Source organism: Elephas maximus, chromosome 5, assembly GCF_024166365.1.
Source record: "Elephas maximus indicus isolate mEleMax1 chromosome 5, mEleMax1 primary haplotype, whole genome shotgun sequence".
In the NCBI taxonomy this organism is placed as follows: domain Eukaryota; kingdom Metazoa; phylum Chordata; class Mammalia; order Proboscidea; family Elephantidae; genus Elephas; species Elephas maximus.
In genome coordinates, this window is record NC_064823.1 from 49,575,474 (window position 1) to 49,601,763 (window position 26,290).

Sequence of the window (26,290 nt, forward strand, 5' to 3'; positions counted from 1 at the left end):
GGACTTCCAGCACAATATTAAATAGGAGTGGTGGTAAATGGTATCCTTGTCTTGTTCCTGTTCCCAAGGGAAATGTTTTCAGCCTCTCTCCGTTATGAATGGTGCTGCCTTTTGGTTTTGTATAGATGCCCTTTATTATGTTGAGAAATTTCCCTTCTATACCTATTTTATTGGAGTTTTTATCAGGAATAGGCATTGGAATTTGTTGAATGCCTTTTCTGTGTTGATTGAAATGATCATGTGATCCTTTTATTTATGTGGTGAATTATGTTGATTGATTTTCTAATGTTGAACCATCCTTGCATACTTGGTATGAAACCCACTTGGTCATGATATATTATTTTTTGGATATGATGTTGTATTGGCTAGAATTTTATTGAGGATATTTGCATCTATATTCATGACAGATGTTGGTCTGTAATTTTGTTTTTTTGTTGTGTTTTCCTGGCTTTGGTATTAGGGTTATGCTGGCTTCATAGAATGAATTTGGAAGTGTCCCATCTTTTTCTATGTTCTGAAATAGTTTGAGAGTACTGGTGTAAGCTCTTCTCTGAATGTTTGGTAGAATTCTCCAGTGAAGCCATCTGGCCAGGGCCTTTTTGTTGTTGTTGGGAGTTTTTAAATTTTTTTTTAGTCACTTCTCTTGTTATGGGTCTGTTCAGATTTCAACATCATTTTGTGTTAGTTTGAATGGTAGTGTGTTTCTAGAAATTTGCCCATTTCCTCAGGGTTTTCAAATTAAGTGGAGTATAGTTTTTCATAGTACTCTGTTATGATCCTTATTATTTCAGTTGGATCTGTTGTAATGTCCCCCCATTTCATTTCTTATTTGGATTATTTGTGTACTCTCCTGTTTTTCTTTTGTCAATTTGGCCAGTGGTTTGTCTATTTTGTTGATCTTTTCAAAGAATCAACTTTTGGTTTTGTTGATTTTTTTTTTTTTTTCTCTATTTCATATATTTCTGTTCTGATCTTTATTATTTCCTTTCTTGTGGTGGCTATGGGCTTCTTTTGTTGTTCTCTTTCTATTTATTCAAATTGTGTAGCTAATGTATTGATTTCGTCCCTTCTTTTTTGATGTGTGCAACTATTGCTATAAATTGACCTCTGAGCACTACCTTTGCTGCTTCCCAAAGGTTTTGTTATGATGTGTTTTCATTCTCATTTGATTCTAGGAATTTTTTTTATTCCATCTTAAATTTCTTCTGTCTTTAAGCAGGGTGTTATTCAGTTCCCATGTAACTGATTTTTTTTTTTTCTTGCTCTTTCTGTTGTTAATTTCTACTTTGATGGCATTGTGATCAGAGAAGATATTTGTATTATCCCAGCCTTTTGGATTTTGTTGAGGGTTGCTTTGTGGCCTAAGACGTGGTTTATTCTGGAGAACATTTCATGTGCGTTGGGAAAAAAATGTATACTTTGCTGCTGTTGCTTCATATGTCTATGAAGTCAAGTTGGTTGTGGCCTTTAGATCTTCTGTGTCTTTGTGAGTTTCTTTCTAGATGTTCTGTCCTTTACCGAGAGTTGTGTGTTGAAGTCTCCTACTATTATTATGGAACTGTTAATTTCTCCTTTTAGTGCTATTAGAGTTTGTTTTATGTATTTTGGTGCCCTGTCATTGGGTGCATAGATGTTTATTATGGGTATGTCTTCATGGTAGATTGTCCCTTTAATCATTATATAATGCCCTTCTTTGTCTTTTATGGTGGATTTTGTTTTAAAGTATATTTTATCTGAGATTAGTGTTGCCACTCCTGCTATTTTTTTTGTCAGCTGTTTCCTTGATACATTTTTTTCCATCCTTTGATTTTTTAATAAATTTATGTCTTTGTTTGTAAGGTGTGTCTCTCCTAGACAGTGCATTGATGGGTCCTGTTTTTTTTATCCATTCTTTCACTCTTTGTCTCTTTATGGGTACATGTAGGCTATTTACATTCAGTGTGATTATTGATAAGTGTGAGTTTTTTTGTAGTGTTTTTTATTTGTGTGCGTGTCGCTGATGTTTTCTTTGTTTCTTTTACTCTTCTGTGCTGAATTTCTTTTGTTTGTGAATTTTTTTCTTTTGTTTTTGTGGATTTTGCGTTTAGTGAGACTTTATGTGTTTCTTCTTTATTTCGATGAGTATTTTTTAGTTTTGTTTCATCCTTGAGAGTTCATTATCTAGGTTGGTATCTGGCTGATGCTGTCTTATGGGTGAGATTCAGGTTGTTGTCTGATGTTGTTGGCTCTCTAACCGAAGGACTCACTTTCATAATTCTTATAAGTTTGGTTTCATTTTTACATAATCCCTTAATTTCTGTTTATCTGGAAATGCTCTAATATCGCCATCATATTTGACTGGGAGTTTTACAGGATATATTTTTCTTGTTTGGCAATTTTTTTCTTTCAAGGTTTTATATATGTCATCTTATGGCCTTCTTGCCAGCATAGTTTCTACCAAGTAATCAGAGCTTAATCTTACGGTTTCCCCTTTGTGTGTGACTTTTCATTTTTTTCAAGCTTCTGTCAGTATTCTTTCTTTGTCTTTGGTTTTAGCAAGCATGATATGATATGTCTTGGTTTTTTGGGTGGGGGGAGTCTATCCTATATGGAGTTCATTGAGCTTCTTCAATGGTTGGTTTTTCATCTTTCATGATATTAGGGAAGTTTTCTGTCAGCATATCTTCAATAATCCTGTTTTCTGTTTTATCCCCCTGTTCTGGAACTCCAGTCCCATGCAGATTTTTCCTTTTGATTCTATCTCACATCGTTCTCAGGGTTTCTTCATTTTTTTTCATTCTATTCTCTGACTTTTCCTCAAAGTTGTATTCAAGGATTTGTCTACAGTTTTACTGATCTTGTCATCCATTGCTTCAAATTTGTTCCCAAAGACCTACTATTGCACTGTACATTTCTGAAATCTTGTTGTTTATCTTTTGGATTTCTAACTGTTTTTGTATGATTTCTAGTTGTTTGTTTATTTTGACATTTTGCTCCTGTATTATTTTATTGAATTCTTCCATTCTTTTGTCTGTCTTCCTTGATTTTGTCTGTATTTTCCATGATTTTGTCTATTTTTTCCTTATTTTTGTCTGCATTTTCCTTCATCTGTTATGGAAACCTAAATATTAGCGTTTTCAATTCCCTATCAGAAAGTTCCAGTACCTTTTCTTCGACTGGAATGTCATCTGGTGTTTTATTTTGGTTGCTTTCTGGAGCCATCCTTTTTTGGGTTTTTTGTATATGTTTTGATGTTACCTGCTATCTTCAGGATGTTCAGAAATTATTTTATTGGTTTATTGATTGTAGATTTGATTGTTTCATCCTGCTTTTTGTTTTATTTGGTTATGTCTAGGCATGCGGGCTTCGTGTGTTTTGTTGCTTGCTCACCTGTGGACACGCTACTTACTGCCTTGTCCAGGTGGGCAGGACTGGTCACTCAGCTGTAGTGCAGCAGGCGGGTCCAGTGGGGTGGAGGAGTGGGGATGGGTAGTTTGCGGCATGAACTGGGAGTGACAGAGCAGGGCTGGGGGCCAGTGCAGGTTGTGGTCCAGGGGACCACGTCAGTACCACTGGGTTGCATGGCACTTGGTGCACGGTGTGGATAGGCAGGAGGGAAAAGAAAGGATGTGATGTGCAGATGTTAAGTGTTGCGTGAAATAAAAGAAGTGAGACAAACAAAAGCAAAAAAAAAAAAGGTAAAAATGAAATAAAAATTAAAAAAGCAAATAAAATGGCAGTACGGTATGATTTGGTGGGAGGTGGCAGGGCAGACCTAGTGAGGCCATATGCTGATGGCTTTCTAGCCAAGCAGTGTGGCTCAGCCTCTTGAGAAGCGGTGTGTGGTGCATGTGGCTAGGTGGGCAGGAGAAAGGAAAAGAAATAGGGGAAAGAGAGAGAAGAAACCAACAATCAAACAAATAATAATAAAAACAAAAGAACAACAACAAAAATATGGTGATGGGGAGCCAGCCATTGGGGGCAGGGCAAAATTGGAGTGACAGTGAGCTAATGTCTTTCTTGCTGGGTAGCATGACATAGCCCATCAGATAGAAGCAAAGGTAGCACTGGGTCTAGGTGGGAGGGGGAATGAAAAGGAGAAGGTGAAGGATAAGGAAAAATAAAAGAATATGGCACTGAGGGAGCTGGCCTGTGGGGGCAGCACAAACCCAGGAAGGCCACGTGCCAGCGGCTATCCAGTACTGTACAGCCTGCCCAGAAGTTGGGAGCAGCACATAGGGCTGGGTGTATGGGAGAATGGAAAAGCAGGAAGGGAGAGAGAGAGAAAAGAAACAATAATAACAACAATGAAAAACAATAAATAAATAAAATGGTGCTGAGGGAGCTGGTCAGTGACAGCAGCACAGATTTGGGGAGGCATCGCGCAGTGACTCTCCAACCAAGTGGTGCAGCATGGCCTCTCCAGAAAGGGTGGGGGCGGTGCACAGAGCTGGGTGGGTGGAAGAAAGAAAAGGGAGGAAAGGAGAGAGAAAGAAGAAACAGGAAAAAAGGAATGCAGCAAACAAACCAAAAAAATCATAGCCCATCAAGAAGGGGAAGAAATGGCACATGGTGCTACCTGGGTGGGAGAAAGGAAAAGAAGGAAGAGAGAGAGAGAGAGACAACAAAAAACCCAAAAAAACACAGCCCGTCAAGAAGGAAAGGGGATGGCACACGGGGCTAACTGAGCAGGAAAAAGGAAAGGAAGGAAGGGAAAGAGAAGCAACCAAAAAAAGCCAATAAAAACAAAAATACAAACCCAAAAACAAACAAGAAAATGGCGCTAAAGGAGCTGGCTGGTGGAGGAGGGAGAGACTCCAGTGGCAGTGAGCTAGTGTCTCTCCAACAGAGCAACCACAGCCCACTGGAAAGCAACAGAGGCCACTTAGAGGGAAGAACGATGGAGGGTGGAAAAGCATATATCCCTGGTTACCAAGTGCTCTCTCTCCTGCTGAGAATTCCATGGAGTTGCCTTCCCGTACTCCCTGTCTGCAGTTCTTGGTGGCTGAGGTCTAAGGTGGTGAATCCAGGTGGCAATGAGCTGGTACATCTCTGGCCGAGCGACCCTGGCCTGTTGGCAAACGGCAGAGGCCTCGTACAGGAAAGAAGGGTTGGGGGGTCAGAAGCACGTAATCCTGGTTACCGGGTGCTCTGTCTCCTGCTGAGAATTCCATGGAGTTGCCTTCCCGTACTCCCTATCTGCATTCTTTGGTAGCTGTAGTCCAAGATGGGGAATCTAGCCATGTTAACCGCTAAGGGACCTCCACTCCGTAGCTCTCCTCATTCTCTTCTCTGTCAGTTTCTTATTCCACTCGGTGCTTGATCAAGTTATTTATTCCTTCATTTGATACTTAGGGTTCCAGGATTGACTTTTGATCTGTTTTGCTTAGTTTTTGGGGGATTTTGCTGCAGAGGGATGGCATGGTGCTTTTGTCTGTAGTGCCATGTTGGCTCCGCCTCCATCTTTAAATGTTTTATCAGAACGATAAAAAGTGGTTCCTTCAGTCAGTTAAAAACACTGATGGCATAGTCGTTAAGAGTTCGTCTGCTAACTAAAGGTCAGCAGTTCAAATCCACCAGGCGCTCCTTGGAAACCCTATGGGGTAGTTCTACTCTGTCCTATAGGGTCGCTATGAATCAGAATCAACTTGATGGCAATGGGTTGTTTTGATTTCAAGTCAGTTTATCTACCTGCCACAGTTGTGCTCCATCAGATTTTTGTCTGCAGACAGTAGTGTACTTTAGTTCCAGTTTCCTGTGCAGCAAGCTCTTGGGTACCAAAAACAGTCTGGAGAACTTGCTCTAGAGGAATGTGAACTAAGTGGGATCTAAAAAATTTTAGTGTCCTTTCTTTTCTTTTTTTTAAATAAAATAAATTATTATTTTTTGGTGAGACAGTGGTTAAAAATAGGAATTTGAAACTAGGTAAAGATAACGAGGGAGATTCAGAACCACCTGAAATTACTGAGAGCTGTGACAGATATGGAGTTGTCCCTGGGGATCCCCACAGTGAACCTGACAGCAAAGAATGGTTTTGAGATCATTGAGGCAATCTGTATCCTTATACTGGTAAAGTGTTTGCACAATATATCTTCATCATAGGTATACTGTTTGGATTACATGAGGTAATACATATAAAAGTGCTTAATATCTGTAAGTCATATAAACATAATGTGACTTAAATACATGCCCCTGGGCATGCTGAGTGATTTCACCCAGAGACTCTGCCTAGTGTCTCAAAGAATCAGTTTATGTTTTTAAAAATCATGGAAATGTTATTAAACAAGTTATAAGCCTATTAAGTAAAGGATGGAGCAAGGAGAGGTGAAATTGTCATTCTGAGTTTTATACTATATGGAAATGAAGTTTAAAGCTTAATTATCAATTTCTTTTTCAGTTTAAGTAAGTAACCACGCTGAATGTTCCCCTTTGATTTAGGAACCGTCGATACCCCATCTCTGCAAGAGAGAATACAAGCCAGACCAAATCCTGAAGAGGTAAATCTGCTATTTTAAATGTCTTTAAACCTTTTGTTTAAACTATGCCCTCTTCTACAGTATCAACTTTCTATTCTGTCACAGTGTCAGTGTGTCTCAGCATAACACAAATCATTTGAGCAGCATGGGTGAGTCACCATAAACATGGCTGATCCATAATTAATGATATTCTTGTGTATCATGCATGATTAATCGAGGTAGCAATCCAATGGTACCTCTGTAGATTTCTCTTGCCTTTGACAACATGAAGGAGTTGCAGCTGAGCACATACTTCAGCTCACACCACTGATGTCTGGCACGGTCTCTGGTCACAGGCACTGAGCGATTTTCTGAAAAGACAGAAGACAGGGAGATTTGCAACTGCAGAAGAAGTAGCCCAGCTCTGCGTTTATTTGGCTTCTGATGAAGTAAGCACTGCTCTTCCCAATTTCCCATTAAAATAATGTCATTTTAGAGAGCTTATGGTATATTTATGCTGTGATGCTGTGTTTACAAGATAGGGATAAATTTGATTTAATTTGGTCAAAGAAAGGCCACTTTGATCTGACCCACTGACTCTTCCTATTCAAGTTTGCTATTGTTGTTAGATGTTGTTGAGTCGATTTCAACTCATAGCAACCACATGGGACAGAGTAGAACTGCTCCATGGGATTTTCTTAACTATGATCTTTATGGAAGCAGATTGCCAGGTCTTTCTCCTGTGGAGCCACTAGGTGCGTTCAAAACCACCAACCTTTTGGTTAACAGCCAAGGGCTTAAATGTTTATGCCACCAGGTCCCCTTCCATTCAAATTTACTTGTCACCAAATCCTGTAGCAAGTGAAATGGAGAATTGAAAAAGATTAAATTGGTCAATTTTCCAGGAGATAATTGCTTTCAAAAATTACAGCTGGGGAAACCCTAATTAGATGCAAGTCAAACAAATGAACCTCCAAAATTAGGAAAGCTTCAGGTGAAATGTAGGGGCACAGAATTGGCACATGCTGTTTTCAGTTTTACTAGTGAGTTTTGGAGAATCCCACTGCCTCTTTTCATCTATTAATTCTTGTTGGTCTTCATGTATGGAAATTCTTAATTCTCTTTCCACTTTGCATCTCTTTAGTAACCAGTTTCTTTCTTAGCAGCTGTTGTATATTTTTAAGTAGCATACAGCTGAGAAAGTAGAAGCTATATGGTATAGAGCCTGAGAACATTCTCCTTTGTTTTATATTACATCTGAATACTACGTGACCAGCGAACTGTGATGCATGAGAAGAGAGAAGAAAGGGGAGTAGGTGCACTACTGATCAGTTAGCCCCTCTATATAGTAACTTGGTGCATAACAGGTGGTTGTGAATGTGACAAATAAAGGGATGGAAATTCTTCCAGTAACAAAGGAGTTACCATTTCTCAGAACGATTAACGACAACTGCTAATAGTTGAGGAAATTGCTAGACAAATTATTGATGGAGCAAGCATGGCCACCTTTGTGATTTCTCTGACTCTATCTTCAGAACAGCTCATTTAACTTTTTTTGGGGGGGGAACTCATTAGATCTTGGTCTGCTTCTGATAAGGTAAATTGCCCTTGTTAAGCCAGAACTTAGGTTACCAAATATTAGGGAATGTTCAGTTTGCAATGTGCAACAAAGGACCTTTGGCCTTTAAGAGGGCCCAGGCAAATCCATATATATCACAGAGAGCTTACCATTTGAAAGAATTGGAGGAGATGGGGACTTTTTTTTTTTTTGGTGAAGTGACTAATAACCCCCTAGTTTTTCTATTTTTTATAATCAATTTTCTTATACTGAACTTTAACAAAACTCTGAACTCATAATGCCTTTCCTTGTGCCCTTTCCCAATTGTTTCTGGCTTTAGGTGAATTTAAAACTAAGGGCACAAATTTGAGTATTATCCATGTTTAAGTTAAAAGATTTTTAAGCCTCTACCACTTAAAAATTACTTCAGTCTTAATTCTTTGAGAAATCAAGAATTCCATGGGAAAATAATAGTAATTACTTTTTGTAATCATTTAGGTTTGTACAGTTTGAATGTCTAGAACTAATATAGAATATTTTTTCAGAGCTTTCTAGATCATAATTATTATTGCTCTGTAAAATTTAAATAGACATTTGGTACATTTCAGCTCTTAAAATTCCATATGTAGATTGATCAACTAAAGATATATCTTTTTTAAATTCTGCTTAGTAATTGAGATGACCACTTTATGACTGGCATAGGTTCAAAATTTATTAGTGGCATAAAACTCATCTAGTTTTGAACAGTTCTGAGTTTCAGAATGAAGATGCACTATTAGCCTACACTTTATCCTAATTTTGAGACTGGCTATGTATCGCCATTTCTTAACTTTCTGATCCTGAGATCAAATGCCAAAAAGATCCTGCTTAGAATGTGACATGTGCTGAGACCCCAGCCAGAGGCCCTCTAGCTCCAGATCACAAGAACACTTAGCAGCTCTAAATCACCAGGACTTTAATTCAGATTTTCCTAGATTCTATTTGTTAAGTGATGTTGCCTGTTAACAGGAGAGTAAGTTGTTTAGCTATCTCAGTCATAGAAATAATGTAAGAAACACAGCCTGTGTTAAACCTATCTAATGGCTCCTTCTCCTTCTGTTTATCACTGCAGTCAGCCTACATAACAGGTAACCCTGTCATCATTGATGGAGGCTGGAGCTTGTGACTTCAGGATCTCCTCGCTGGGAAAGAAGACAGGACCTTCTTATCCACAGTGAGCCTGGATACAAAGAAAAAGACTCATCAGTTATCTCTTTTCTATTAATGAAAACAAGCCCTTTTTAATGATTTCATTGTTCAACAGAGTCTGATTCTTTAAATGTATTAATCTAATCACTTCTGAAATCATTGTAGGAAGATGAAATAAAAGGTACTGCACTCACTGAAATAGTTTCAAAAATAAATCTCAATTTGTAAGCATATATTAATATGTGAATTTGACGGGAAAGGGCTTTTTTAAGGTAGTAATTTCAGTTTTAGTTCTGTTTTCCAATATTCAAATATTTTGTACAATTCTGTAGTAGGTCCAAATGTGGATCCAAATTTAAAAATTTACACCATCATAAATGAATACCAAAAGTAGAGTTTGACTTACAGTAGGTGGAGTTTAAAGTTAGAAATATGCTGTTCATCTGTGATGTAAAAGAAATCATCAAGTATATGTAATGATAGGTGTCATCACTTATAATTAAGTACAATATTCTTAGTCTAATTAAAAAATCCTTATGGTCAGTGATATTTGACATGGGTCTAAAAACATAGTTAACTAACTGGCAATATTGTCAGTTTGAGAGATATTTTTATAGATTAAATATAGATTTCTTCACCAAATCCCAGGATAACAGACAAGAAGATTGAAATTTGGAACTATATCTACTTAAATAAATATCAGTAAATCATATAACAGGAAGGAAACACATGAAACTGATTTCTGGATTTATACAATTAAAATAAAATTTTGAGAAAAAGTTTAAGTCATGGATGATCATTCTATATCATTGGGAAAATTTTTGTTTTTAGTTTTAGTGTTTTATGCTTATGTTTGTTTCTGCCTCAAAAGACCTAGTCAGAAGCATATATACCCAAAAATGAGCAGTTATTCTTAGCCGTTTCTTCTAGAACATTAATTAGTAGCTAAAGAAAATTTTGAAATGGAAAATGAAACCATAAAATTTTAGGTATGAAGAAGAATATTATGCAATTGATGCATAACATTCACCGGAAAGGATATTTTAACTAGAATTCCAGAAGAGTCCATTGATTATAGGATTTGCTTTGGGGTTCTGAACTTGGTATTCCACTACAAGATCATGGATGGCTTGCTTTGTGAAGTAAACTGAGTCACCCAATTTACCTTGGATTTTAGTTTTCTGGTTTGTAAAATTAGGGAGTTGGGGTAAATGACTTGGATTTCTTTTTGTGTATCATAACCAAAATACTGTAACTTCTTATCAAGTGAATTTATGGAATCTGAAGCTTATAAATATGTCATAAAGTACTTCATGTTGTGAGCAGGCATAGATTTATATGTAGAGGAATGAACAAAAAAAATCCTAAACAAACGCAAGATAAATTCTACAAAGTGGATTCAAACATTAACAAATTCCCTTTCAGAAATATTTCTCTCAGATAAACTATAAAACAAAGTAACATTCAGCCAAAAATTAAATTTTCTCAAAAGTCATGTTGATCAAATTGTGTGATCAATCCTGGAAGATCATATGACTGAAAGAAAAGGAAAAATATATTTCATTCCTGTGGTAAGAGGAAGTTGGATGTCAGTAGGGATTTTTGCAGGTTTTTTAGGACAGGAAGAGTTTAGGAAAATAATAATTTCTTAGATGCTGTGGAGAAGGGTATGTAGGACAGAGCCTAAGCTCATCCATTCTCCCTAAGAGAGGAACTGAGAGAGGAATAGTTTCTACCTAATGAAGAAATTTACTTTGAGGATAGTCACTCTTAGCTGAAAATCGGTGATTAAAATAAAGCATGGCCACTTGCTTAAAGGATTGAAAAACAGGTAAGAAAATTTTTATTTCTGAAATAAGAATCATTCCGAAAGGGTTACTTGCTCCCTCACATGCAAACACACACACACACACACACACACACACTTAGCTGGGGGCGGGGGGGAGGGCGGATATAGAGGAAAGGAAGACAAAGAGAAGAATGAAAAAGAATCCAATTGCTGATGGAAGTGTTAATACAGCAAGAAGGATTCATATTAAAGAAGGATAAAAGGGAAAGAAATTCACAAGTCTTTTATCCTGCCATTTAACTGGTCACCTGAAGAAAGAATCCTGCTTTCCCACTGGTCTGGAGAAGACACGTATAAACGACAGTAAAAAATACAAGATTTAGAAGTCGATTTTTTGTTGCTAACTGCTATGGTGTGGATTCAGCCCCAGTGACCCCATGTGATAGAGTAGAACTGCCCCATAGTGTTTTCTTGGCTGTACTTTTTACAGGAGCAGATCCACAGGTCTTTTCTCCCGCAGAGCTACTGGCAGGTCTAACTACCCACCACTCCTGCAGCCAGTGCTTTACTACTGCGCTTAAACTAAGCAAAGAAACCGTGGTGGCGTAATGGTTAAGTGCTAGGGCTGCTAACCAAAGGGTCAGCAGTTGGAATCTGCCAAATGCTCCTTGGAAACTCTATGGGGCTGTTTTACTCTGTCCTATAGGGTTTTTTTATAGGGTCGCTATGAGTTTAAAAAAAAAAAAAAAAAAAAATGAGTCGGAACCGACTCCAGGGCACTGGGTTTGTTTTTTTTGGCTTTTTAAGCTAAGCAACTGGCTGACCAGCCAACACTTGCCGGCTCCTGAAGAGCCAGCGCTTGCGCTTTCTTGCCCAGGGTTCCTTCATCACAGGGCAAACTTGGCGTCTGGGCTCGCGCTCGCTGAGCGGCCTTTCCAGGGAGCTTCCAGCGGGAGCGCGCTCCTCCTGCCACCAGGGGCCGGCGAAGCCACCCAGCGAAAGGGAACAACTGAAAAGCTGCGCTGTGCTCGCTGGGTGGTCCAGGGAAGTAGGCCCCGCGGTTGGGTTCCGCGAGGTGAATGAGAGGTCAGCCTGGAGCCACTGCCCGAGGGAAGGCGGGGCGCGCGACTCTGCGCCGTGCCACCACATCCAAATCCCCGCGGAGGCGCAGGGGCGACCGCTTCAGGGCTAGACTTGCCCTGGCTCGCTCCGGGGTTGTCTCAGGCACCGCCCGGCCGGGCGGCTTGGTGAGGCTGCGCCGCGGGTGCGCCGAGAGGGCGGGGCCGCCGACGCCCGGCACCGCGCCCCGGGCCCCGTTATCTACAATAATCGTAGCGTCCGGCTCTGCCTGGCACGATGCGGCTACCCGGAAACCCAGCGCGTGGGGCTGGACCTGGTTCCATCAGCGTCTCCGCAGACCTCTTTTAGCCTATTTCTAAATCTGTCGGCCGAGCCGCGCCTCCGACCCCGGAGGCCGTGAGGTGAGTGGCCACTGGAGAACAATAAGGCTAAATAAAATCCGCTACCGCAGCGGGAACCTCGTGGGCCTGGCATCTTCTGGTTGTACACCCGGTGGCTTTCAGCAGGGGAACGAAGAAGGTAACAGTGCCCAGGGGCAGTCTCTAAATGGCGCCCCCATCCCCACCCTCCATTTCAAGATGAATAGACATTGATAGTGGCGAGGAATCAGCAGAACGGCTTTCCCCCCCCTTTTGTCTGGCTGCCACAGTCAGGCGTCTTTCATATTTGGGGTGCCTGGAAATGTCATTCTGTGCCCTGTCCGGCGCCCCCTTGGCCTTGAGCCAGGGTGCAAGTGACCCCAGTCAGATAATCCCCTCTCTAGGCTTCTGGCTTTCATGTGTGTTTATTGTTGTTAGTGTTGCTAGGGAGTGGATTTTTCTTGCTTGTTTTTGTTTTTGAATCGGCAAGAAGTGTGGCTTTTGTACACTAGGTGAGCACCCATCATTTCCTACTGCCTGCAGAATATAACCACTTGCTCAGAGCGTAGTTTCAGGCCTTGACTTGTTTTCTCACCCTCGCCCCTGCTGTAATTTGCTGTAAAAAATTTATAGCAGGAAGCTGCCCTTTCCTTTAGCCCTCATCAAGAAATCGACAACACCAGCTTTTGGCAGGGCTGATACCTTAGCCAGGTGAGCCTCTGTGTTCTCAGTGAAAGACTAAAACCCCTTCTCCCCACCCCTTCTCTAATGGGGCCTCCACCTGACAGTTACTGCGGCTACACAGTATTTTCATGACATTCTGGCTTATTGTTTCTCTGAAAGTCAACAATGAAACGTTTCAATTCAGCAAATACCTGTGTGTCTTCTCCTTGCCAAGCACCTATGAGGACAGGAGATACGAATATGAGTTAAATACAGTTTCTACTGTTCAGTAACTCAAAATCCAATGCATCCAACTATACCTAAACAAGTAATTAAATATTGTGAGCCTTCAAAAAAAAAAAAAAAAAATTTTTTTTTTTTTCAGGCTACTCTAATGATATAAAGTGAGTAATTCACAAAATATCATTTCTGGCATATGTTAAGGTCTTCAGAACTTTGGCTCTGTTGACTACATTTTTGCCATCTTTCTAGGACTTCTACGGAAAAAGAAAAAAAAACACCAAACCTGTTGCCCTGGAGTTGCCCCTGACTCATGGTAACCCCTTATGTACCCGTACCAAAAACCCATTGCTGTCAAGTCGATTCTGACTTACAGTGACCCTATAGGACAGAGCAGAACTGCCCCATAGGGTTTCCAAGGAGTGCCTGGTGGATTCGAACTACCGACCTTTTGGTTACCAGCCATAGCTCTTAACCACTATGCGACCAGGGTTTCCTCCCTTTTATGTACAGAGTAGAACTATTTCATAAGGTTTTAATGGCTGTGACCTTCTGGAAGCAGATCACCAGGCCTTTCTTTGGTGGCACATCTGGGTGGGTTCAAACTGCCAACCTTTTAGTTAGTACTCAAGAGCTTAACCATTTGTACCATCCAGGTATTCCTGAACTTAACGTAGAAGGCGTATATAGAATAAGTGGGAATGAGTCGATGCCCTAGTCTAAGTCCAGGGGCCTACACCTAATTGCTGTGCTGCATGTGGAAGTTGGGCACTCACATTTGTTCCCACCTGCTTCTATTGTGCCTTTTTCTATAGCAGAGCCTGGAAAGAGACAAACATTTCCCAGACTCCCTTCCCACTAGAGTTGTAGATGCAAAATTAGTGTCTGCTAAGCTGCCTTGCCTGAAATTTTGAAGATAGGGGTGAGGCAGAGGCCATCTTCTTCCTGTTTGTGGCTGTTTTCTGCAGGCAAGGAAGGTTGAGGAGATGCCAGAGTGAAGTCTCTAGCATTGTGGGTGTTAGGAGGCACTTACAGCAGTGGTGACAGCCAGCCTCAGCATTACAGTGTTGGAGCACCACCTGTATGACTGTTAAGGGAGGTGGTGAACACATTCTGTGCTCACCATCCAGGCGTCTTCCAGATCCCAGATCCTCTGAATCACAGCTACGGTGGTGTTCTTGAACTCTGTATCCCTGTGGTGTCCTTCGATTGTGGCAATACTAGTACAAGTGTTCTCGGAGTTATTCTGTAGGCCCTGCCTGGACCCTGCACTTCTAGCACTTTCATCAATCTCGGGAACAGTTAATTCCCTGTATAAAATCCCTATCTGCTTAAAGTACCTGGAGTGTCTTCTGTTTTCTGCATTGACTTTGATTAACATGCTTGCTATGTAGCCACCAGGAGTCACCTACACCTAATCTCTCTAAACTTCAGTTTGATCTCATGGCAAGGAAATCATGAGATTAGATTCAGGAGCTTGTGGTTATTTGCTGCCTTCAATAGGGCTTTACCCTCTCCAGTTGCCACAGACTCACACATCTGTATTACCTGCGTGGCTCCTGATGGCATTTAAGTGTAATACTTATAGGTTAGATTATCTCTGAGGCCTCTTCAAGTATAATGTGAAAAACTTCTTCGTTTACAATCTTTACAGAAGTATAGTTGTTGAATATCTGGTTCATGACCTACTGTTTTGTAGCCGTAGTGGTGCAGTGGTTAAGAACTCGGCTACTAACAAAAATGTCAGCAGTTCAAATCCACCAGGTGCTCCTTGGAAACCCTATGGCAAGTTCTACTGTGTCCAGTAGGGTCATTATGAGTCAGAATCGACTAGATGGCAGTGGGTTTTATTCATAGTTTGAGGGACAGTGGTGGTTCAGTGACAGAACTCTTGCCTTTCATGTGGAAGACATGGGTTTGATTCCCAGCCAATGCACCGCATGCATAGCTACTTCCCATCTGTCAGTGGCAGCCTGTTTGTTGCAATAGTAATAAACAGACTTCCAAAGAGCTTTCAGACTAAGACTAGGAACAAAGGCCTGGCAATCTACTTTGAAAACCCTGTAAATCACAATGGTCTGATCTTTCTGTTTTGCGTGGAGTCACCATGAGTGAGTGGCAACTAACACGAACATTCATAGTTTATTTGCAACTGACTCTTTTTCTTTTAGTTTGTTTTTTTCTTTCTCTAAATTTTATTTTGTTTTTGTTGTTGAGAACATTCGCAGCAAAACATACCCCAGTTCAACAGTTTCTAAACCTACAATTTAGTCACATTGATTACATTCTTAGAGTCGTGCAATCATTCTCACCCTCCTTTTCTGAGTTGTTCCTCCCTCATTACATAAACTCACTGCCCCCTAAGGTTCCTGTCTGATCTTTCAAGTTGCTGTTGTCAATTTGATCCCATATAGATAGTTTTTAAAAGAACATAGTGCTCAAGGCAGACCTTTTTGCTAGTTAAGCTAAACTGTTGTTTCATTTTAAGATGACTTCAGAGGATATTTTTGGTTTAAGGTTTAAAGATTATATCAGAGTAATAGTTTCAGGGGTTCATCCACTGTACGTGGCTCCAGAAAGTCTAGAGTCCATGAGAATTTGAAATTCTGTTCTGCATTTCCCCCTTTTGATGAGGATTCTTCTATGGCATCTTTGATCAAAATGTTCAGTAATGGTAGCTAGATACTGTCCAGGTCTTCGGGTCTCATGGCAAAGGAGACAGTTGTTCATGGAGGCAGTTAGTCACGCATGCTATATCCTCCTCCTAGTCCTGACTCTCCCTCAGGTGTTCCAGGTGAATGGAGACCAACTGCTGTGCCTTAAATGGCTGCTTGTAAGCTTTTAAGACCCTAGGCACTACACAGTGAACTAGGAGGTAGAGCAAAAGCTCTAAACACATTATTAGGCCAGTTAACTGGGATGTCCCATGAAACCATGACCCTAAACCTCCACACTAAGGAACCAAATCCTGTGAGGTATTTGGCTGTATGTAAGCAGGCTCAGCAGCCACTCTATTTTTTTTTTTTTTTTGGTCATTGTTATAAATATATGTATCACACAACTTTTGCCAGTTCAGCTTTTTACAGGTGTACAACTTATTGACAGCAAGTACAATAATCAGCCGTGCAACCTTACCCTTCATCAGTGAGATTTTTTTTTTAAATAATATTTTATTGCATTTTCAGTGAAGGTTTACACAGCAATTTAGGTTCCCATTCAACTATTTCTACACAAGTTGTTCAGTGACATTGGTTAAATTCTTCACAACACGTGAACATTCTCATTGTTTCCATTCTGATCGTTCCATTTCCCATTAATCTAATTTCCCTGCCTCCTTACATTCTTTTTTTTTTATTATTTTTTAACTTTTATTGAGCTTCAAGTGAACGTTTACAAATCAAGTCAAACTGTCACATGTAAGTTTATATACACCTTACTCCATACTCCCACTTGCTCTCCCCCTAATGAGTCAGCCCTTCCAGTCTCTCCTTTCGTGACAATTTTGCCAGCTTCCAGCTCTCTCTACCCTCCCATCCCCGCTCCAGACAGGAGATGCCAACACAGTCTCAAGTGTCCACCTGATACAAATAGCTCACTCTTCATCAGCATCTCTCTCCTACCCACTGTCCAGTCCCTTCCATGTCTGATGAGTTGTCTTCGGGAATGGTTCCTGTCCTGTGCCAACAGAAGGTTTGGGGGACGATGACTGCCGGGATTCCTCTAGTCTCAGTCAGACCATTAAGTCTGGTCTTTTTATGAGAATTTGGGGTCTGCATCCCACTGATCTCCTGCTCCCTCAGGGGTTCTCTGTTGTGCTCCCTGTCAGGGCAGTCATTGGCTGTGGCCAGGCACCAACTAGTTCTTCTGGTCTCAGGATGATGTAAGTCTCTAGTTCATGTGGCCCTTTCTGTCTCTTGGGCTCTTAGGTATCGTGTGACCTTGGTGTTCTTCATTCTCCTTTGCTCCAGGTGGGTTGAGACCAATTGATGCATCTTAGATGGCCGCTTGTTAGCATTTAAGACCCCAGACGCCACATTTCAAAGTGGGATGCAGAATGTTTTCATAATAGAATTATTTTGCCAATTGACTTAGAAGTCCCCTTAAACCGTGGTCCCCAAACCCCTGCCCTTGCTCCGCTGACCTTTGAAAAAACCGGAAACTTCTTTGCTTTTGGTCCAGTCCAGTTGAGCTGACCTTCCATGTATTGAGTATTGTCCTTCCCTTCACCTAAAGCAGTTCTTATCTACTAACTAATCAGTAAAAAAAATCCTCTCCCACCCTCCCTCCCTCTACCCTACGTAACCACAAAAGTATGTGTTCTTCTCAGTTTTTTCTGTTTCTCAAGATCTTATAATAGTGGTCTTATACAATATTTGTCCTTTTGCCTCTGACTAATTTCGCTCAGCATAATGCCTTCCAGGTTCCTCCATGTTATGAAATGTTTCACAGATTCGTCACTGTTCTTTATCAATGCGTAGTATTCCATTGTGTGAATATACCATAATTTATTTAACCATTCATCCTTTGATGGACACCTTGGTTGCTTCCAGCTTTTTGCTATTGTAAACAGAGCTGCAATAAACATGGGTGTGCATATATCTGTTTGTGTGAAGGCTCTTATTTCTCTAGGGTATATTCCAAGGAGTGGGATTTCTGGGTTGTGTGGTAGTTCTATTTCTAACTGTATAAGATAATGCCAGATAGATTTCCAAAGTGGTTGTACCATTTTACGTTTCCCACCAGCAGTGTATAAGAGTTCCAATCTCTCCATCAGTGAGATTTTGCAGCTGACTTTTGATTAGTACACAAACCCCAATGATAGATTTTTTTTCCATCTGAGGCAAAAAATATTTACGTCTGCTTTTTCATGCAAAGCCTGGGAGCATAGTATGTGGGAAAATGGAGCTTCCTGTATATGTACTTGTGTAAATACACACAGATAAAGGATGTGACCATAAAGTAAGGAGGGACTGTTCTCATTGTCTCATAGTCACATGTCATACATGTTAAAGAAGGTGCAATTATGATGATAAGTTCTAGAGAGTTTTAACAGCCTTATAAAGTTAGTAACTATATCTTCTCAGTATAATAAAAGCATCTCTTTTTAAAAATCTATTATTTATTTTGCTGTGTTTTACAAGAAGGACTATAAAGCTTGTTACCAGTGCCTTGATTTGTGTTTTTCAGTGCAACACGCACATGGCCTCTTTCTCAAAGAACATCTTATAAAAGAAAGATAAAGAAATGGAAGGACTATGTTGGGACCCCAAGACATACTTTGTGACAGAGGCATAATCACTGTTTTAAAGAAGAGGAAACTTCTCCAGACTAGTTACATAACTTTCCCAAGATGCCCCAACTAGGAAGCCACAGGGCAAGGGTTTACACTCATGGCTTTTATCTCCATTTTTCTCCAACTGCTCCACATTTGCTCTAGTTAATACAGAACTGCATAAAATCTGTTATATGCATTTTCTGTTTTGACACCTTGTGCTTTGCTCATGCAGTGGGTGTCTTTGTCTGGAATGGTCTTATCTGGTTTCTTCATAAGACTGAGTCATCTTTCAAGGCTTGATTCAAGCATCCCTTGACCCCACCCAGGCAGGACAGTACTTCCTCCCACATGTTTAACCCTGTTCCTACACTTATCACATCAAAATTAAATTGCCTTAAGATAGCTGCTATAACAGATGAGTTCTGAAAATCTCAGTAGCTTAACACAGTAGAAGCTTATTTCTCACCTATGTTAAGTCCAGTCAGTGTTCAGCTTGTGGCCTTCCCCTCAGTGATTCAGGTACCTAGACTTGTTTTACATAATGGCTTTGTCTTCCCGTAGGACATTGGAGTCCTTAGTTTCTAGGCAGTGGACAGGGAAAGAAAGGGTATATGGAGCATTATTTGGGAGTTTGTTTTGGAGCAGGACTGGAAGTAGCTTCCATTACTTATGCCTACCTTCCATTGTCCAGAACTCGGTCACATGCCCCACTGACCCACAGGGAGGCCGGAAAATGTTGACTATCTGTTTGCCCAGGCAGCAGGGGAAACTGGCTTTGGAGAACAGATAGCAGACCCTGTCCCCACTTGCAGAACAGGAACTGCACCTTATTCATTTACTATGCCTGGAACCCCATAGAAACCCACTAAACATCTGTTGTATGTCACTGATTATGGGGGAATGGGATTGCTATCTTTCACACCTAAAATTGAAACACTTAGCACAGTTTATCATGATTGCTTAAAGAATTATCTGTCTTTCCCCCACTAGACCATGAGTTCTGAGGATAGGAACTATGTTAGAGTCCCTTCTCCATTCCTAACACAAGGGCTAGGGCATAGCAAGAGCTTAACAGATATTTGCAGAATGAATGAATAAGTCCTGAGAGAGATAAAACAGGAAAAGAGCCTACATAGAACTGGGGAATATTAGTTGAAAAGGTGACATTTGAGCTACATTTTGAATGACTAGAACAATTTTACAAAGCAGACACAGCCAAAAATGAAAACCCCAGCAGGACTGACAGTGATTTTATTGTTCTTTTGTTTGTTGCATGAGTAGAAATTTAGAAAACATTGAAATGCTTATAAACCCAAATTTTTCTTTTAATTCAGTGTTGAAATATTACTCTTGAATTTCAGGAATGGAAAAGGGTAATATGTAATCTTACAATATTTATGTCTTCTCTATTGCCTAAAAGAATGGTGGTGAGAAAATTGGCACTGATTTTTAAATACTAAAATATCATTTCCTGCACGTTTTTGAGAAATAGCAGTATGCAGGGAGCATTCTGACACTTAATGCTCTGTGAAGATTTTGGACTGTGTCAAGAAGTTATGGAGGTAACAAAAACTAACTCAAAATGGATCAAAGACCAAAATGTTAAAGCTAAAATTACACAAAGTTCCTGGAAGAACTTTAGGGACATAGGGACAAAGCTATGGTACCTAATTTTTTTTTAATTAGCTTATCAAACACAACTACAAATGCACAAACAACAGAAGACAGATAACTACCAAAAAACCAAAACCAAACCCATTGCCATGGAGTCTATTGAACTCATAGCTACCCTATAAGGACAGAGTAGGACTCCTCCATAGAGTTTCCAAGGAGTGCCTGGTAGGTTCAAACTACCAACCTTTTGGTTAGCAGCCATAGCTCTTGACCACTATGCTACCAGGGTTTCCCTTAGATAACTGGCACCTCCTAAAAAGTAAAATACTTACGTACATCTAAAGACTTTATCAAAAGAGTAAAAAGACAACCTACAGACTGGGAAAAAGTCTTCAGGAACGACGTATCTGATAAGGGTCTAATCCCCAAAATATATAGAAAACTTCGACAACTCAACAACAAAAAGACAATCTGATCAAAAAATGATCAAAGAACATGAATAGACACTTCACCAAAGAGGACACGTTCAAGTGACCAACAAACACATGAAGAGATGCTTGCGATCATTAACCGTTAGAGATGCAAATCAAAACTACAATGAGATACCATCTCAGCCCTGTAAAAATGGCAATGATTAAAAACAAAACAAACAAACAAAGAAAAAGAACTGAGAAAACAACAAATGCTGGTGGGGATATAGGGAGATTGAAACCCTTATCCACTGCTGGTGGGATTGTAAAATGGTGCAATCACCATGGAAAACAGTATGGCGCTTCCTCAAAAAGCTAGAAATAGAAATACCTTATGATTCACCACGGAAAGACATATGCACACCTACATTCACTGCAGCATTATGCATAATAGCAAAAAAATGGAAACAACCTAAGTGCCCAACAACGGATGAATGGATAAACAAAATGTAGTACATACATCCCGTGGAAAACTACACAGCCATTAAGAATAATGATGAGTCCTTGAAATATAATGTGGATGAATCTGGAGGACATTATACTGAGTGAAATATGTCACAAAAGGGCAAATATTATATCACACTTTTATAAGAAGATAAGAATACATATATATACAGGGGCCAGTGGTCATTGTTGGTTACCAGGGATGGGTGGGGACGGAGGGTGGGGTGCAGTCTCAAGATAGCAGACACTTGTTATTTTTCGTGATGGGAAAAGCCGCATTGATTTTGGGTGAAGTGCACACAGGCTGGCCAAGGTAAATGATGTTACTATAAAGTGCACAACAGAAAAAAAACATTTTTAGTAAAAGACATGATAAATACAATTTTGCAACAACATCAACAACAACCAAACAATATGTGTGTGATTACACAAATATGTACATAGGCATATATGTGCAAGGGTATGAATATGTGAGTGCATTTGTGTGCACAGATAGATGTATCTATAGGTGTATGTATATATAGGTATGTGTGTGCATGTGTGTATATTTATATATATAATAAACTACATAGAGTACACAGTTATGGATACTTCTCAGACATAACCAAACACCTCACAAGATTGGTTTTCTGGGTTTGAAGGCTTAGGACCATAGTCTTATGGGACAACTCAGTTAATTAGCGTAATAGTTCATAAAGTTTATGTTCTACATCCCATTGTGGTGAGTAGCTTGCAAACAGCCATCTATGATACAACTATTGGTCTCTACTCATCTGGCACAAAAGAGAAGGAAGGAAACTAAAGAGTCAGAGAAGGAAGTAGTCTACAGCACTAACAGTGTACATGAACCATGGCCTCATATACCCTGAGACCAGAAGAATTAGGGGGTGCCCAGCTACCACTACCAACTGTTCTGATCAGGACCAGAATAGATAGATCCTGACAGAATGGGAGAAAAATGTGGAACAGAACTCAAGTTCTTGAAAAGTGCAGACTTACTGGACTGGTTGACACTAGAGGACTTCTGAGATTATCACCTTGAGATACTGTTTAAACATTACACTGAAATTATTCCTTGAGGTTACCTTTTAGCTAAATAACAGATTGGCTCATAAAATAAAGAATATCACCTGTAAATAATGAGCTCCTTAAAAAAATTATATGAAACCAAGTGGTCTAAAATCACTCTAAAGCAAAGATGACAAGGTAAGGGGGCAGGGAAACTAGATTACTAGAAATGGTATAACCAGAGTGGAATGAATGAAATTGGTGACACATTGTGGGAAATGTAACTAATATCACTGAATAATTTGTGTAGAAGTTGTCAAACAGGACCCGAGTTTGCTGTGAAAATTTTTACCTTAAAAAGTAAGGAGGAAAAAGAAGAAAGCCAAAGGTTCCTCATCACTGCTAATTACCAGAGCTGCTCAGAGCTGACTCTGTATCAAAATTTCATGTTATATTGGTCAGGATGCTTTTGGCTGTCAGTAACGGAGTATTTGAGGAGTGCTGGTGGCACAGTGTTTAAGCGTTAAGGCTGCTAATCAAAAGGTCAGCAGTTCGAATCCACCAGCCACTCTTTGGAAACCCTATGGGGGGCAGTTCTACTCTGTTCTATAGGATCATTATGAGTTGGAATCTGCTCAAGGGCAATAGGTTTGGTTTTTTGGGGTTTGGTGGTGCAGTGGTTAAGTGTTCAGCTGCTAACCAAATGGTCAGTGGTTCAAACCCACCAGCTGCTTCACAAGAGAAAGATGTGACAGTCTCCTACCATAAAGATACAGCCTTGAAAACCCTATAGGGTAGGCTATTTGGCAAAGAGTACCTTAACAAATACAAGTTTACATTTTCAAAATGTCTGGAAGTGGTTCCAGTGTTTGTTCAACAGCTCAGTGATATCAATGATGCCATTTTCTCTTTGCTAATCTTGACTTTTTCTTCACGTGCTAGAATTCCAAGAAAAGAGTCTCTGTCTGCAGTCCCATTTTGTCGGCAAGAAATTAATCATGCTCATCCCTAACCAACAAAAGGCAAAGAGAAATGGCGTTAGATTGACTTACACAAAACATGATTCATCCCTAGGGCTGAGGAAGGGACATACTGCATACCTGAATACATAGCTGTAGGGTAGGTAATAAGTGCCATCTGCCAAACATGGGGAGGTTTAAGTTCAATCCCTGGGTTCGGTCTCTGACGATTCTGATATTAGGAGGTCTAGAAATAATATTGTAAACCTTCAATTAAATACATTTGAGCTTGGCAGGGAGCGAGATTAGAGAAGAGAGAAGTAGGTATTCGGTTCCTTTGTACCCAAGGGTAATTTCCTTTTATTCTTATTGTATAGTGTTTCATCTCATGATTCAACAAAATCACTGTACTATTTAAGCAAATAGTAGTTGTTTTCCTTTAGTAGCTTGGCCCCATGTGGTTGGCACACCTAACACTTTCAGATAAGGTCGGTAATTCTCATTTAGGGAAATGTTCTTAATCATTAGTAATTAATTGTCAAGTTTTAAAACCTGTGTTGCAATTCGATCTAAATTCCTCACTGCTGGGCAGGGTTCCTTTTGGGAAATGAGCATTAGATCACAGTTAACAAGCAGGACCAAGAAACTGGAATGTTTTTGTATGTTTTATATAGAAATGCCATATAAGAGTGAGGGCCCACACTTTCAACACATGAATGAATGAACCCAAAGGTAGAAGGTTGTTATGATGATAATCGTTATAGCATAGTTCATGAACACTCATGGTAATGTTCTTTTAAATGTGTGAATACAGCACATAGAGTACTCCAGCAATCTGTGTAAATTCTCGATAAGAACATTTAATGTTGGCCTGTCCATATCACAGACAAAAAATTAACAGTAATAACCAGTCCTTATCCATGTAATGATCGTTCAGCAGGAATTCAGTTCATAGCAGTAAGCATAGTTTAGTTCACCAAGAGCCTGTGAACATTTGCAAACTGATAGTTTTTCCTTCCTCTGGTATGTTACAGAAATCACCTTTAAGCATTTAGATGAGTAAGATTATCTGGAAAAAAGAAACCTGAATTAACAAATATTGCTCTGAATATAAAAGTATATTTACAGAAGTGGTTTTCAAAGTGTACTTCCCTTGCCCGGAGAAACAGGGGAGAGTGGACAAAGCTCCAGCAGTTCCACCTATACCTGTTTCATTTGTTGGATTTCAGGACAAGCTTTCACTTGATGAAAGATTTTTGGCTTAAAAAATATTTGAAAATTAGTGCTGTAGGATATTCTGGCCAGTTCCTCATCTTCTTTGAAAACCATAAATAAAAAATGACCTTAAACTGTGGTGGATGGGACTGAGTTACCTATATCAAACTACCAGCTTTTATATATGAAAAATATTGTTACCAAGGAGAGCTATATAATTTTATTTTCTCTAGAGCTTCAAGAATTACATAGATTTTTTTTTAATATATTTATAATTGTGTAAGAATTTTTTTATTGTAAAAATCCTAACAGTATAGAAATAGAGGAAAAATTAAGGTTCAAGCATTCCAATTCCATTTGCCCAAAGGCAACTACTGTTAACAGGTTTGTTTTTTCCTATTTATTTATGTATTTATGCACATTTGTATGTATAATTGGAGTCCCTGAGTGGTGAAAACAATTAACACGCTCATCAGCTAACAGAAAGGTTGGCAGCCGAGCCGGAGTCAACTCAACAGGTTTGGCTTTGGTTTGTACATGTAATTACACAGAACTGCTCATATTCTTGATCTGTTAAGAGCAATTCTTTCTTAAGTTTGGAGAAAAGACTAAGAAGACCGTCCCTTTCAAGTCACACCTCTATGGTTGTACATGTTCCTACTACTGAAAAATAGCGCTCAAATTAAGTCTGAGATAGTTTCTAAGTATGTGGCTGAGTCGTGTAAGAATTTCTGAACACTGGACAGGCGAAAGAGAAACAAGAATGGCCTTTGCATATGTTTTTTAAAAAGCACTTGGCCTTCTCACAAACAAGCAAGTGGGCAATCACAGCGGTCATAACAATCATGTCCCTTGGCTGTCATGCTTTATAGAAGAACGCCAGTAGCAAAATCAAACCTCATTCTTCTGTTGAATACAGATTTGAGTCATGGGACTGTGATTAAAATCAGGTTATTTACTGAATTTATGAACTCTATGTAATTTTGTCATTTTAAGCAGGATGAATTTTTTTCTAATGCGATTGACAGGTTGTTCTATCAGTCTGAATAATGCAATTTCTTGTTTGAGAAGCAGAAAAACCTGTTGCTTCTGTGTGTATAGGCACTTTTAGTGTTTATCTAAAGCTTACCTTGCCTTTATAGTTCTCAGTATAGTTTTCTAATATGCGAAAATCTCTTAAAGCTTCTCACTCTAACTAGATTTTTAAAAAGAAACACCCTTTCTTATTAGACTGTAAGTCATACCTAGGTAGCAAACTGTCACCTAGTTCCCTAATAATTCAGATTATATAAACAATATTTGCTATAAGAGTAAAATAAACGTTTTAATTGCACTGATTTTGCCATCTATGTTGTCTGTAAATAAACTCAAGCATTTGTAACAATGTGAAAGAGCAAATCTGAAGATAATACAAGTGGCAAATGAAAATACATATATTTGCTTTTGTTTTAAGATTTAAAATTGAATATGAGTAAATATGATGTGGGATTTTAAACAAAATATTACTGTAACCAGTGTAAAAATCTAATGCAGTGATTTGGTCGGAAGAAACAATACACATGAAGTCAAGACATAGATTAAAGAGCTATCTCATTTCAGGAGTTTTTATAAAGTTCTATGAGGCATGGCTGATGTTGGCTGTGTTAGTTGAGAAAATTATATGGTTTTTCTACGCTTCAGTTTTCTTATTTGAATATTGAAGAGGTTGAACTGGAAAATTTCTAAAACTTTTTCCAACTTTTATCGTTATATTAACCTGTGAGTCTTAGTCACTTGGAAACCATCTAGTTTCCCTACACTTCCTCTCTTTTTAATTTTCTCTTTCAGATGCCCAGCATCTCAGATGGATTCTTAACTGCTCTCTTGAACCTTCTCTGGAATCAAAGAATTAGTTACGTGTTTAGATTTTAAAAGACTTCTATTAACACAAAGAAAAAAATAAGTAAGTCCCATTAACTACAGTAGCATTTAATTTAAACAGCATCATTGAAGAA

The 26,290-nt window shown here is 39.4% G+C and overlaps 2 protein-coding genes across 4 annotated transcripts in view; both read left to right on the forward strand.

Moving 5' to 3' along the window:
* The window catches only part of LOC126076909 (3-hydroxybutyrate dehydrogenase type 2), a 47,346-nt gene extending 37,420 nt beyond the window's left edge, over positions 1 to 9,926 (forward strand). For both annotated transcript variants that reach the window (XM_049885614.1, XM_049885615.1), the window contains exons 8-10: positions 6,418 to 6,476; positions 6,791 to 6,883; positions 9,104 to 9,926. In XM_049885614.1, the coding sequence (XP_049741571.1) occupies positions 6,418 to 6,476; positions 6,791 to 6,883; positions 9,104 to 9,157 (206 nt within the window). In that variant the 3' untranslated portion in view covers positions 9,158 to 9,926. The remainder of the gene's footprint in view (positions 1 to 6,417; positions 6,477 to 6,790; positions 6,884 to 9,103) is intronic.
* A 2,341-nt stretch (positions 9,927 to 12,267) lies between these two features.
* The window catches only part of LOC126076905 (sodium/hydrogen exchanger 9B2), a 56,575-nt gene continuing 42,552 nt past the window's right edge, over positions 12,268 to 26,290 (forward strand). Inside the window, exons 1-2 of one of the 2 annotated variants that reach the window (XM_049885604.1) lie at positions 12,268 to 12,450; positions 26,124 to 26,238. The gene's annotated coding sequence lies outside the window, so the exon portion shown is untranslated. The remainder of the gene's footprint in view (positions 12,451 to 26,123; positions 26,239 to 26,290) is intronic. The other variant, XM_049885605.1, reaches the window with a different exon arrangement.